The sequence below is a fragment of the Panthera pardus genome, unplaced genomic scaffold (genome assembly GCF_024362965.1).
Source record: "Panthera pardus isolate Hobbes unplaced genomic scaffold, ASM2436296v1 HiC_scaffold_2, whole genome shotgun sequence".
Taxonomy (NCBI): Eukaryota; Metazoa; Chordata; class Mammalia; order Carnivora; family Felidae; genus Panthera; species Panthera pardus.
In genome coordinates this window covers 70,676,658-70,691,029 of record NW_026526765.1, presented here as the reverse complement: position 1 = coordinate 70,691,029, position 14,372 = coordinate 70,676,658, and the positions used below count along the sequence as shown (strand labels likewise).

The 14,372-nt window shown below is 38.4% G+C and overlaps 1 protein-coding gene across 3 annotated transcripts in view; it reads right to left on the bottom strand.

Moving 5' to 3' along the window:
- Nucleotides 1–14,372, bottom strand: part of FBXL17 (F-box and leucine rich repeat protein 17) — a 495,428-nt gene that overhangs the window by 339,521 nt on the left and 141,535 nt on the right. For 2 of the 3 annotated variants that reach the window (XM_019450532.2, XM_019450534.2), the window contains one exon: nt 1,801–1,908. The exons of the other annotated variant lie outside the window; for it this stretch is intronic. In XM_019450532.2, coding sequence (XP_019306077.2) covers nt 1,801–1,908 — 108 coding nt within the window. The remainder of the gene's footprint in view (nt 1–1,800; nt 1,909–14,372) is intronic. 3 annotated transcript variants of the gene reach the window in all.

The window sequence follows — 14,372 nt, the reverse complement described above, 5'->3', positions numbered from 1 at the left end:
ATCTCAAAATGCTCAGGGAAGCACTTACTGATCTAATAAGTCTTGTTTTGTCTTTAATGAGTACAATTTCTAGCGATCATAAAAATCCCACATATGGTCATTATAACACTTGTTGTGCACAATCTGTTCATCCAAAGGCATTTCTACTCTACACTATAAACAACATTAGATGTGACTAGAAAAACATTCATCCACCAAGATGTTCCAGGCCAAGGTTATAGGAAATGAATAAAAATTATGGTCATGTATGGTCTTGGTTACACTAAGATATTCTGATAGAACAATAATTGAGAATGATGTGTTTTTCCTCTCCACCAGCTTTAGTCTCTGATCCTCAAAAAACAATTAAAGTTGGCCAGTTATCAGTCATTTAAGACACAGGACAATCACAGGATCTGTTTCAGACACACCAGACCAAAACAGTGATTTGATATTCTTCTCTCAAAGTTTGCTCTGATTTTCAAGCAACTTAGATATAACAAAATCCATTTTAATATTAGGAGTAACATTAACTTAGCATTTACTGCAATTTTGACACTGAGGCAAGCACCTTGCATGTATTATTTCAATTAATACCCTGAAAAATATTTGTCTACTCAGCTAATAAGTGCCAAAGACAAGATTCAAACTCAAGCTAACAACAGAGCCCAGGCAACTATCCCCTGTGCCTTTATTGGAGAGTCCCACGTAACTCATTATCATTTGCTCTCTTCCTAGAAAGAAAAGAAAAAGATTATTTCCCACTAAACTGTAAGCTTAAAGAGACCTGAAGAGACCAAGCCCTAAGAAACCTGGGATCTCAAACGTTTTATTTCAACATTGTGCTGCTAACACAACAGTTTCCTAAGAGTAGTGAAATGAAGGAAAGGTGAATGAAAAGGTTACTCAACTACAAAGTGGGAAAGGCAAGGACTCATACCCATTATCCTAAGTATAATATGATGCAGTTGAAATCTATCCAATGACAAATTTCAGGTAATACACAGGTAAATTTTATAGTCATCCATTCTTCATTACACACATGTAAGAATTAGCTCCTAATTATTTTAAAGCTCTGGAGTAAAGATGAGACATAAGTGAGAGATTACAAAGGAACTGGCATTTTCATCATTGCCAAAATATGATATTTTATATATTTGGTATAAAAGTGAACTCTCCTAGAAGGTTAATTTTTGACATAAATTCACCTCTCTTTTCACCTTTCATTTTCAGCTTAATCATATGCTGAAAGTATATATGAGTACATATGAGCCATATGTACTTCCTAAAAGCCAAATGCAATAAATTAACATTTAAATAATTTTTGTTAGATAGATCAGTTTCTTTAATGCATATATTTATCTCATAGTCATTGGCAATGAAAAAGCAAGAAAGTAAGCTTTCTTGTTTAAATGAATGTTCCATTTAAGAAAGGATAAATTTTGTATTGTTGCTTTAAACTGATCTCAACTACCAAATCCTAGTACACTTTTATTTTTTTTTTTAATGTTTGTTTACTTTTGAGAGAGAGACACACAGAGTGTGAGCAGGGGAGGGGCAGAGAGAGGGAGACACAGAATGTGAAGCAGGTTCCAGATTCTGACCTGTCAGAACAGAGCCCGATGCGGGGCTCAAACTCAGGAGCCTCAAGATCATGATCTGAGTCGAAGTCCGATGCTTAACCAACTGAGCCACCCAGGCACCCCAATCCTAGTACAGTCCTGTAATGGTCTGACTGTTCCTCACTCAAATACATTTACCAATGCTAGGGTGCTGATATGAATGATAGAAAGGCTAAGGAGATGCAGCCACAGAACCTACCTTGGTTAGGTGAATGACTCCTTTAGAAGTAACCGAACAACCCATGAAGCCAACGTACTGAAGTTCAGGACAGTGCTCAGCAAATGCTTTCACTGACTGATCTGTTACCTAGGGAAGGGACATGAATAAAGTTATTCAAGGTGGCATCCCAGCGAGTTTAAGGATTTGGCTCCTGCAAATTCCCTCTGCCCTACCTCGCGTCATTAATATTTCCCTTTCCGTTGGCTCATTTTAATCTGTTTACAAACATGCAGCAATATCTCCTGTGGGTTTTTTTTAACTTTATTTCTTTTTCAAGTAATCTCTACACCCAACATGGGGCCTGAACTCACAACCCCAAGATCAAGAGGCACATGCTCTTCTGACTGAACCAGCCAGGCACCCAAGATGTCAACACTCTCTCTCCATCACCACTTCTTCCTAACAATCTCTCTCAATATACATATTTTCTATTGACATATAATCCACACACTATAACATTCACCCTTTCAAAGGGTACCGTTCAGTGGTTTTTAGCATATTCACAATTGTGCACCCATCTAACCCTAGAACATGCTTATCACCCCCAAAAGAAACCCCATGTCCATTGGCAGTCACTCCCCTAATCCACCTCTTGCCCTCAATTCTTGGCAACTTTCCACCTCTATGGATTTGCCTGGTCTGAACATTTTTTATCATGGAAATTATATAACTGGTTCCTAAAAGACAACAATGGTCTCTTTATAAGGTTTCTACCTTCAAGTGTTTCTTTCAAGGAATCTGACTTTGCCCCTCGCTGCTTCAAATTCTTTAAATTTGGGTGGTGTGATGATTAATTTTATGTGTCAACATGGCTATACAATGGGGCACCAAAATATTTGGTTAAACAGTGTTCTGGGTATGTCTGTGAGGATATTTGTGACGAGATTAACATTTGAGATGGTGTACTGAGGAAAGCAGACTGTCCTCCCCAATGTGAGTGGGCCTCATCTAACCCACTGGAGTTCTGAATGTAACAAAAAAGCTGAGTAAGGGAGACTTGGCTCACTCTCTCTCACTCTAGCTCTTTTGTTCTCGCTCTCGCTCTTTCTCTCTCTACCTGGCTATCTTCAAGCTGAGACATCAGTCTCCTACCTTCAGATTCAAACTTGGACTAGAACTTACACTGTTGGCTCTACTGGTTCTTATGCCTTTGGACTCAGATTAGAACCATATCATCAGCTTTTCTGTGTCTCCAGATTGCGACCTCAGGTTTTGGAACTTCTTGGCTTCCATAAATGTGTGAGCCAATTCCTTACGATGATCTCTTTATAGAAACACACACACACACATTTTCTCTCTCTCTCTCTCTCTCTCTCTCTCTCTCTCTCTCTCTCTCTCTCTTTCTCTCTCTCTCTCATACAGATTCTGTTTCTCAAGAAAACCCTGACTAATGTAATACATATTAGAATTCCCTGAGGAGTTCATTAAATATTCAGAGCCAAAAGGGTGAGGCCCAAGAATCCCTATTTTTAATAAGCCCCTGAGTGACTCCTAGGCATGTAAAAGCTTGAGGCCCAAGTGCTGCCAAGAAGTTACCCTGACAACTTTTGACATTTCCACCTGGCCCTGCTTTAAACAAAGGGCAAAGTGAAATTCCTTTTTTGTCTTCCCCCACCTCCAGAAAATTTCAGTGTATAAAATTATCTCTTGTAATTGTGCTAAAATTCTCTTCACTGTTCCACAAAGTGGTATTTTATAAAAGAAGGTCCAAATATTCTCTACCATAGGCTTCAGTTTCATTTTCTTCACAATCAAGATGAGATCAACAAGTTAAACACCTTTGTTAGTTTTTCAAACAGCAGTGACAAATCTCTTTTGCATTAGCTTTAATATGGGTGACACTTTGTATCTTCCTTATCTATTCTGAATAGATATTGGAAAATAAAGGTATGTGGGTAGCATTAATTCTAAAACAATCACAAGAACATTTTCCTAAAATAATGAAACCAACAGCATCCATGGTACATCTGATAAAAGATTAATTCTGCCCTCAAAAGTAAAGTATGCTTTAGCATATTAAGGCTAAGGGTGCCATTGATAAATTAAAAATGGGCCTTCCTGACACTCAGCTTTCTAAAAAACATTATGTTAACAAAGAATGTTTCAAGCACTAAAATCGCCTGAAGCCTCAATGGAAACCAATTTCTATTTTTTAAAAAGAGGGTAGGGGTTAACAGAGGTTAAATACATATGGTCAGGTGGTTAAATACCCTGCCCAATCTCACTCTAACATCTAGCCTTTCCTACCTCCATCTTCAAGGAGGGGAGAGGAACTCAGATAAGGATTAAGGACACAAGAAAGCTCAGGTCCAAGGTGTTAAATCTTGCAGAGAGAAGAAAAAAGGGTATTAAAAATTTGGTTTGCGGGTCTTCCTCGTTCAGCTCAAGCAATCAGAACAAGAGAACTCAGAGGAGCCTCCAGCACCAACAGAGTCCTATAAGTCAAGCAAGACCAGAGTAAGTCCTTGGGGTATAGAAACACTCTTACTACGCTTGGGTATGTTTTAGGAGACTAATCAAAGGGCCTTGAAGATTCGGGCAGGGTCTGGCTCCATTCCGAAGAATAGAAGATATGTTAGAAATTTGGGGTTAAATATCTCACTTGTTTCAGGCAGAAATAAGTATAGACTGCAAGCAGCAGGTACTGGTGAGTATCAGCTTCTCTGGGACCCAGTAGTCTGCCTAACTCTTTTCAAATCCCAGGTGGACCACTTATTAGCTGTGTGATTTTAAGCAAGTCATTTCATGTCTCTATACTTTGTTCCTTCTATAACACAGAGAAAATAACAGTACCTAGCTCACAGGGTAAAATATGAGGCTAGATAAATGCATATAAAATGTTTTGAACAGGACATGGTTCATTGTAATTGCTTAACACATTTTAGCTATTATCATCATAATCATCCCAGGCTCCCCTTTCTTCTGTATTCTAGTTCTTAGCCAGGACTAAGGGGTTGACATGTGTAAGAAAATAATTCAAAAAAAAAAAAAAGTGTAGTCAAAGCCTGCTGGCTTACCCTCCTACTTATTCCAAGAGATTCTGATCATAATTTGGGGGCTCTAAGTTTTGGGCTAAACTGTGGGACAAGAGTGAGGGAGACATTGGTAGAAGCTTATTATTGAACCATTATGGTAAAAAGAATCCCATTTTGTTAAGGTTCTCAGCCTGACTGCATATCAGAATTACCTGAAGAGCTTCCTGATTTAATTTCTGGTGGAGATCTGCCTTAATTTTATTCTAAAAGCTACCCCCCAACCCAGAGAGAGTCTAACATGCAGCCTGAGTTTTGAACAAGTTCAAAAGCCTTTCATTCAAAATGTGGCCAACAGCACTGGCATCAACTTGGAGCTTGTTAAAAATGCAAAATCTCAGACCCCATCACAGACCTACTGAATCCTAATCTACAGTTTAGTAAGATCTCCAGGTGATTCCTTGTTTATTTGTTTGTTTTACTATTTATTTAAATAATCTGTACACCCAATGTGGGGCTCAAAATCACAATCTCAAGATCAAGAGTCTCATGCTTTACCAACTGAGCCAGCTAAATAGCATCCCCCCCGCCCAGGTGATTCTCATGTACCTTAAAGCTTGAGAAATACTACTGAAGGGACAAGGAGCTATGACATCTTCTTGGGGAGAGGGAAGCAAAAACTGGGTAGTTATCTCATAACCCAAGTGCTATGGAGAATTATTTAAACATATTTATTGGGGTATAGTTTATATACCATAAAATTCACTCATTTTATGATATAGTTTATTGAGTCTTGGTAAGCTTATACAGTTGTGCAACCATCACCACAATGCAGTTAAAAAAATTTTTTTTAAGTTTATTTATTTTGAAAGAGAGATGGTGCAAGTGGGGGAGGGGCAGAAAGAGGGGGAGAGAGCGAGAGAATCCAAGCAGGCTTCTGCTGCCAGCACAGAGCCCCACGTGGAGCTTAAATTCCCAAAATCGCGAGGTCATGACCTGAGCCAAAACCAAGAGTGGGACGTTTAACCCACTGGCCACCCAGATGCCCCACCACAATCCTTTTAAAGTGCCTTGACTGCACCATCCCCAACATGCCCTTCATCCTTTTTGCCCATATGCAGGCAATCACAGCTCCCACCCTTAAGCACCCATTGGTCTTGCTTTCTATCTCTATAGTTTGCCTCTTCTAGAAATTCCATATAAACAATTGTACCATAAGTAGTCTTTGGTTTCTAGCTTCTTTCACTAGCATAATGTTTTGGAAGTTCACCCTTGCTACATGGATCAGTCGTTGGCTCATTTTATTGCTGAGCAGAACTCCACTGTATAGCTCTACTACCTATCTATTCACCAGATAATAAATATTTGAATTGTCTCCAGTTTGGGCTTTGATAAATAATCATGCTGTGATCATTCACATATAATACTTTGTATGGACATATATTTTCATTTCTCTTGGATAAATATCTAGAAGTAGAGTTGCTGAGTCATGTAAGTTTCATTTTTTACACATTTTAAAAACTGGTTTGTTGTCTTACTAAGTTTAAAAGCGCTTTATATACTCTAGACACAAGTCCTTTATCAGATATTTGTTTCATAAATATTTCCTTCCATTCTATGCCTGGTCTTTTCATTTTCTTAATAGTGGTCTTAGCTCTAACCTTTAGGTCTATTGTGCTCTAAGAGTTAATTTTTGTGAATAGCGCAAAGTAAGGTAAATATTCACTTTTTTGCATATAAATATCCAACTGTCCTACCACCATTTGTTTAAAAAATTACATACTGTGGTTTCCAGAGTACAGATCTTTTACCTCTTTGGTGAAGTTTATTCCTAAGTATCTTATGGTTTTGGTGCAATTGTAAATGGAATCGATTCCTTGATCACTCTTTCTGGTGCTTCATTCTTGGTGTATAGAAATGACACAGATTTCTGTATGTTGACTTTACATCCTGTGAATTTGCTGAATTCATGTTATCAGTCTAGCAATTTTTTGGTGGAGTCTTTGGGCTTTCCACGTAGAGTATCATGTCATCTGTGAAGAGTGAAAGTTTGACTTCTTCCTTGCTAATTTGGACGTCTTATATTTCTTTTTGTTGTCTGAGTGCCGAGGCTGGAACTTCCAGTATGATGTTGAACAATAGTGGTGAGAGTGGACATCCGTGTCATGTTCCTGACCTTAGGGGAAAAGCTCTCAGGTTTTCCCCATTGAGGATGATATTAGCTGTGGGTCTTCCATATATGGCCTTTATGATGTTGAGGCATATACCATCTATCCCTACTGTGTTGAGGGTTTTTACAAAAATGGATTCTGTAGTATTTTATCAAATGCTTTTTCTGCATCTATTGAGAGGATTGTATGGTTCTTTCCTATCTATTATTAATGCAGGAATGATAAAAAGCTCCAACCTGGAATGGTTGGCCTTGAAGGATCACACTAACTCAAAGACTGTGGGAAACCAGGCAGCACATAGGAATTACTATGCAAACAGAAATGTAGCTCAGGTTTTGGAAAGAAGCAACAAAAAATAAGGGAAGAATAAGATCAGCTTACAAAGCAGATTTTAATCTTTGAGTCAAAGCTGTGATGGAGAGAAAGAGGAAGATGAACCTCAGATTCAATAGCATTATCTCTTCACATGGCAGAGGTAGAGAAGAACCATATCCCTAAACTGGCATTCTAAAAGCCAGGCTACACTTTTATATCTGCATAAAGAGGATGCAGGTCCATTTAGTGTTCCAATGAGAAAAAGCAATGATGGCAAGGAGTGTATGTCTTCAGAGTTGAGAGAACCATAAAAAGCCTGAATAATACAAACATGCACAAAGATTCTAGTAGAGCTTCAATCTGTGAATCTTTATTTAAAATTTTTTGAAGTTATTTATTTTGAGAGAGAGCACAAGCAGGGGAGGACGAGAGAGAGAGAGAGAGAGAGAGAGAGAGAGAGAGAGAGAGAGAGAGAATATCCCAAGCAGGCTCCACACTCTCAGCGCAGAACCCAATAAGGGGCTCAAACTCACAAGCTGAAATCAAGAGGCAGATGCTTAACCTAATGAGCCACCCAGGTGTCCCTTAGTTTGTGAATCGTAAGAGGGCCTTCTCCAGTGCCTAACCTAGAAGTAAATGAAAACCAGAAATGCAGGGTACAAAGGGACAAAGGAAAAAGATGTTGGTTCTCATAAGCTCTTGGGAACTACACTCGATCAGATATATTTCTTCTGAGATCTAATTGTGGAGACAAGAGAGAAACATCTTCAGGAGGTAGAAATAATGGGCTATGGGGCACCTGGGTGGCTCAGTCAGTTAAGTGTCCAAATTCGGCTCAGGTCATGATCTTACAGCTGGTGAATTCCAGCGCCACGCCGGGCTCTGTGCTGATAGCTCAGAGCCGGGAGCCTGCTTCGGATTCTGTGTCTCCTTCTCTCTCTGCCCCTCCCACACTCACACTCTGTATCTCTCACTCAAAAATAAATACTTAAAACATTAAAAAATAAAAAAAAGAAAGAATTGGCCTAGAAAATTCTAATACAGGGGAAGTGTAATAGCCACTGTGGCAGAAATGGCCATATATGACTGAAAAACTCTTGTCTGGAATAGAAAGAGCAGAAGATGGACAGTACAGGGTCACCAATTTTGCTTGGTGAGTAAATGTTTATAAATGTGCTTTTGGATTGTGTTTTCATCTCTTGACACAGCTCACACTAAACCAAGATTAGGGGTACTAGCAGCCAAAGAGTTGAAGAGGGAGTAGGTAATAAAACAGCTAGATAATAATAAACGGCCCTATTTACTAAGGCAGTACTGTATGCCACACTAAGTCTTCTCTATGCATCATCTGGGATCTTCATAAGAGCTTTAAGAAGCATCATAATTTCCATTTTATAGGCCCCTAACATAGGCCTATTAGAAATTGACTTCCTCAAAATTACACAGCTAGAAGGTGGCAAAGTGGGGCTTACACTTTAGTCTTTTAGGTTTTGAGACCCATGCTCTTTACCTTATACAAACTAGAACCCTATCCCTAAACTGGCATTCTAAAAGCCAAGCTACACTTCTACATCTGCATAAAGAGGATGCAGATCCATTTAGTGTTACAACAAGAAAAAGCATTGGTGGTAAGGAGTGTCTGTGATTCATTTCATGGTGCTAATCTCACTCAAATGCAAGAGCTAAGTCAAGGCCTTCCCTTCAGCCCCAAAGAAGCAGAGTGACAGGGTAACATATAGTGTAATAATGACTTCAGGAATTGAAGTTAGTGATTCATCACTTACATATAACACCCAGTGCTCATCCTGGGTGCTCTCCCTAATGCCTATAACCCATTTAGCCCATCTCCCTACCTAACACCCCACAAGCAACCCTCAGTTTGTACTTAAGAGTCTCTCATGGTTTGTCTCTCTGGTTTTACCTTATTTTTAGATGCAATTTATTCTTATTTTAACACTTAAAAGTTTTCTTGGAACTTGGGAGGAGAGATCTATCTTTATCAGAATAAGATAGATTCAATGAAAGGGATTTTTGTAATCTGAGCTGAAAGATTAACTTTGGGGAATGATTGTTAGCATATCTGGGAATGAAAGGAATTTTTAGTATTGACTCTAAAAAGGTAGAGCAACCTTTCGATATGTTTATGCTGCTGGCATTATAGAACGTACGAGTGTACTAAATAGTACATGAATGCACTAAATAATATAAAATTATTTCTTGACCTTGCTCAGAAAACTTCAATGTTTTTCCTAAACTTCACCCCAAAACTACTAATCCAGGACCCAGAAATACACACTTTTAACAAGTTTTCTTGATTCTTATAGAATCCATCCAGAAATAGCCCTATTTTTGCAGTCTTTAAAAAAAATTTTTATTTAAATTCCAGTTAGTTTACATACAGTGTAATATTAGTTTCAGGTGTACAATTTAGTGGTTCAACACTTACATACAACACCTGATGCTCATTATGACAAGTGCACACCTATTTAACCATCTCCTTCTCCTCTGGTAACTATCAATTTGTTGTCTTTGGTTAAGAGTCTGTTTCTTGGTTTTCCTCTCTCCATCTCTCTCTCTCTCTCTCTCTCTCTCTCTCTCTCTCTCTCTCTCTCTCAAAAATAAACATTAAAAAATTTTTAAAAATAAAGATAAAAGAAACAAATGATCAGATAAAAAAGAGACAGACAGACAGAAACAGAGAGCATGAGAAGAGGAGGGGCAGAGAGACAGGGAGACACAGAATCCAAAGCAGGGTCCAGGCTCTAAGCTATCAGCACAGAGTCAGACACGGGGCTCGAACTCAGGAACAGTGAGATCATGACCTGAGCTGAAGTCGGAGGCTTAACAGACTGAGCCACCCAGTGGCCCCTGATCATTTGTTTCTTTAATTCTGCATATGAGTGAAATCATATGGTATTTGTCTTTCTCTGACTGACTTTACTATAATACTCTCTAGCTGCATCCATGTCGTTGCAAATGACAAGACAGAAACAATCCTATTACTAAATCTAAAAACCATAGCTAACTACAACTTTCAAATATTAGTATTTAAGATGGTCTTGGGTACACTTCAGGGTTATCTCTTTGCCACCTCTACTGCCACAATACACCACCATGGTCCACGGTGTGCCAGCCTTCTCCTGCACATTTTCAATATCCTGCACACTGGACCTCTTTCTGCCTGCCCTTGATTCCACCTATCTGTTTTCCACCCATCAAGCCACAGTGATCTTTCAAAAAAAAAAGTGATTTTAAAAATTAGATGTCAGTCTGCTATTCAAAATCTTCCACTGGTACCAATTACTCTAAGAATGAGATCCAAACTCCTTCTATAACCTACAAAGCCATACATGATCTGCCTCCTTCCTGTCTCTTATCTCTCCTTTAATCCCACCGTCCTCTCTCCTTGTTCACTATGTGATGGTCTCCCCATCTATCCCATTCACACAACTGTATCCTCAGTGCTGGGCACAGGACCTGGCACACAACAGAAGGTCCAAAAATAAAAATGAACGAAGTACTGTTTTGTTTTGTTTTTGTTTTTGTTTTTTTTAATTTTTTTTAACGTTTATTTTTGGGACAGAGAGAGACAGAGCATGAACTGGGGAGGGGCAGAGAGAGAGGGAGACACAGAATCGGAAGCAGGCTCCAGGCTCTGAGCCATCAGCCCAGAGCCTGATGCAGGGCTCGAACTCACGGACCGTGAGATTGTGACCTGAGCTGAAGTCGGACGCTTAACTAACTGAGCCACCCAGGCGCCCCAACTGAGCCACCCAGGCGCCCCCGAAGTACTGTTTTGATGCACATTAATGGCTTGTTGGCCCAGTATTGAAAAGCAAATCCTTCTAATGCCAAGAAAATGTGAATTGTTGGTCTTATTTGTTCCAAGAGTCTAAGAATGAGACAAACGGCTTCATGAAGTGAAGGACAGGATTTTCAAAGAAAGCAACAGCAGCACTTCGATTCTGGAATGGACTGGAAAACTAAGGTGGGGAAATTATTGGCATGACTATCTAATCTCACTCAAGACCTCAGAACCAATTAAAAGCCTTCTTTCTATCTCCAGGAAAAAAGAATAACAAGGATCAAGGGCAGAGTCAATCTACTTCCTAGGGAATTTTTCAGGAGGAATGCTAACCTTTAATTATTTTTTCCATCTCTTACAGCCAGAGTGGTCAGTGGGCCTGTAGAGTACCCTCATCTTCTGAATGCAAAATAAAGCCAGCATAAAGCAATCTGCTTAGGTTGGGTTCTAACTGAACATTATAACCAAAGGGCAAAATATTGCCATGTGTTCCAGTTTACAAGATTCACCAGAGAAGAAAAGCCTTATGGATTCTGGGCAAAAGCCAGGTGGAAAAGAGTTTGGTTGTCTGAGTAATAACCATTTGGTAATAATCATTTGAATGAATTATAAGTTTAAGAAAGAAAAGTGACCCCAGTAGTAAATGACTACCCGAGTCTACTAAATCAGCAATATCTTTAGAAATAAAGACACACTTACAGTGTTTTTAAGGAAGGGCTTATTTCACTCAGGGTTGCTCAGTTTCTTAAGCCCCTTTCAATCACCAAATATTTGAGTACCTATGATAGTCATACCACCTCATGTTAAGCACTAATGCAGTATCAAGATAAGGTACAGTCCCTGCCTCTAAGAACAGAAGCTACATGTTGGAATAGGAACAGATCTAGCTCCCACAACTATCAGAAAGCTTCCTGGGAATATTTCAGTCTGTATACTGCATCCCAATTTAGTGGAGTTCAGTTTCCCAAGGCCTTCTGATTAGATCTGAAGCCAAGATGGAAGACGTAACCAGATTACGGAGGGCTGAAAACCAAACAGGATACTTAAGACTTGATAATGAGGGTATCTATCCTATTGGCAATGTATGAAATGTAAAGCTAACACATACTGCAGGCCCATGACTAACAGAGCCATTAATTAAAGGCTTTAAGAGAAAGGTGATGAAGGGAGAGTTGTACTTCGAAGTCCAGCAAGTACACACAGAACCAGCCAAAGGGAGATTTTGGCCTCAGAGAAGCAGGCCAGAAGGCTATCACCACAGCAGGGTCCATGCCCCCTAGGAAACAGCAGAATACCACACCACAGGTTACCTCGGTTAGGCCTAGACACATGCCATAATCAGTAAGCACCCACATCTGACAACTGACAAAGAATATGTCAAGTACCATAATGATAAAAATCCCAAATGAAATAAATTTTATTTAAATACCCAGTGACTATACATTATACTTATAGGAGCTTTAAAAATGGAACACAACAGGGGTGCCCGGGTGGCTCAGTCAGTTAAGTGACCAACTTTGGCTCAGGGCATGATCTCGTTTATGAGTTCAAGCACTGTATTGGGCTCTGTCCTGACAGCTCAGAGCCTGGAGGCTGCTTCAAATTCTGTCTCCCTTCCCTTTGCCCCTACCCCACTCATGCTCAGTCTCTCTCTCTCTCTCAAAAATAAATAAACATTAAAAAAATCAGAACAGAATAAAATGTCTCCTTTTGTTCATTCAAATATTGAAAATCTACAAAAACTATTTCATTTCCATCTTCCTTTGCTTTCCTATATTATACCTTTCAACAGAGTGCAGTAGGTACACTCACAATTAATGCATTAGAAAGCTTTCTCCTTTGACACAGTATTGCAAAAAAAAACAGCAAAGAATCGCACTTGTCACATTAAAGGAAATACCTAATTATGAAGACAAACACTTAGTATAGCTTTGTTTTATAAATCATTTCAGTAAGACCTTCATCACTGGGCTCTCCATTTAATAATAATTTCGTATCTTTAATACATTTTTAAATGAAATCTAAAGGCAGATTATTTAAACATAGTTTTCTCTTAAACCATGACCACACAACAATATTTACTGAGCATATGTTATATTCTACACACTGTGTTCCACACAATGATTAAGACCTACAGACTGACTTCATGGAGTTTACAATTTAGTGAGAAGGACAAATGTTAAACATTTGTTACAAATGTGTTCACTCTATTAATATAGTCATTAAATTATTATTTTCTATATATGCCATACTTAGGTAGTTCACATGGAAAGGAACCAAAAATATGACTAAAAATTGTACTTGTTACAAATAAGGTTTTTCCCAAACACTTTAAGCTGAGTCTTAATTACATGCCTCATATCTTTTTAATAGAGAGCTATAAAAAATATTAACTTTTAAAATTTTTATTTTTAAGCAATCTCTACACCCAATGTGGGGCTCGAACTCACAACCGCGAGATCAAGGGTTGCACGCTCTACCAACTGAGCCAGACCGGCTCCCCTGATTTTATAGATCATGAAAAAGACAAGGATTTTTTAAGACTTCACATTTGCCAGTACAACTCTGACTTTAAATTAGCATGACACAATTATTTCACTAAGTATATCAGAAACACAAAGTACTAAAATTTAATTTTAGGTTTTTTTTACTATTGAACTGTAGTTTACAATGTTAGACCAGTTCCAAGTATACAACATAGTGATTCAACAGTTCTATATATCACTCAATGCTCACCACGATAAAGGTAGTTATCCTCTGTCACCATACCACATTATAACAATATTATTACTATATTCCCTATGCTGTACTTCTCATCTTCGTGACCTATTTACTTTATAACTGGCAATTTGTATCTCTTAATCCCCTTAATCTCCTTCACCTATTTTACCCATCCTCCCACCCACCTATTTTTATTATAAAAAATATCAACAATTTACAATAGTAGGCAAAACAGTAAAATAAACCTGTGTTTGCCAATCATCGAGTTTCAATAATTGCTAATTCATGGCCAACCTTGTTTCATCAATAGCCCCATCTACTTCTAAAACATCACAACTATCAGCAAGTATTTCAAAAGATCTCTAAAAGATAAGGCTCTTTAAAAAATCATAGCCATAATACCATTATCTTTTCAGTAAAAATGTTTATGTGAGACTTAATATGAACTATGTATCATTTTTTATGCAGATAATAATCCAACACAGTGATTTAAAAATCTCATTAAGATTTTACCATAATTTTACAAAAACTGACCCTTTGTCAACAGGGCATTGAAATTCATAACTA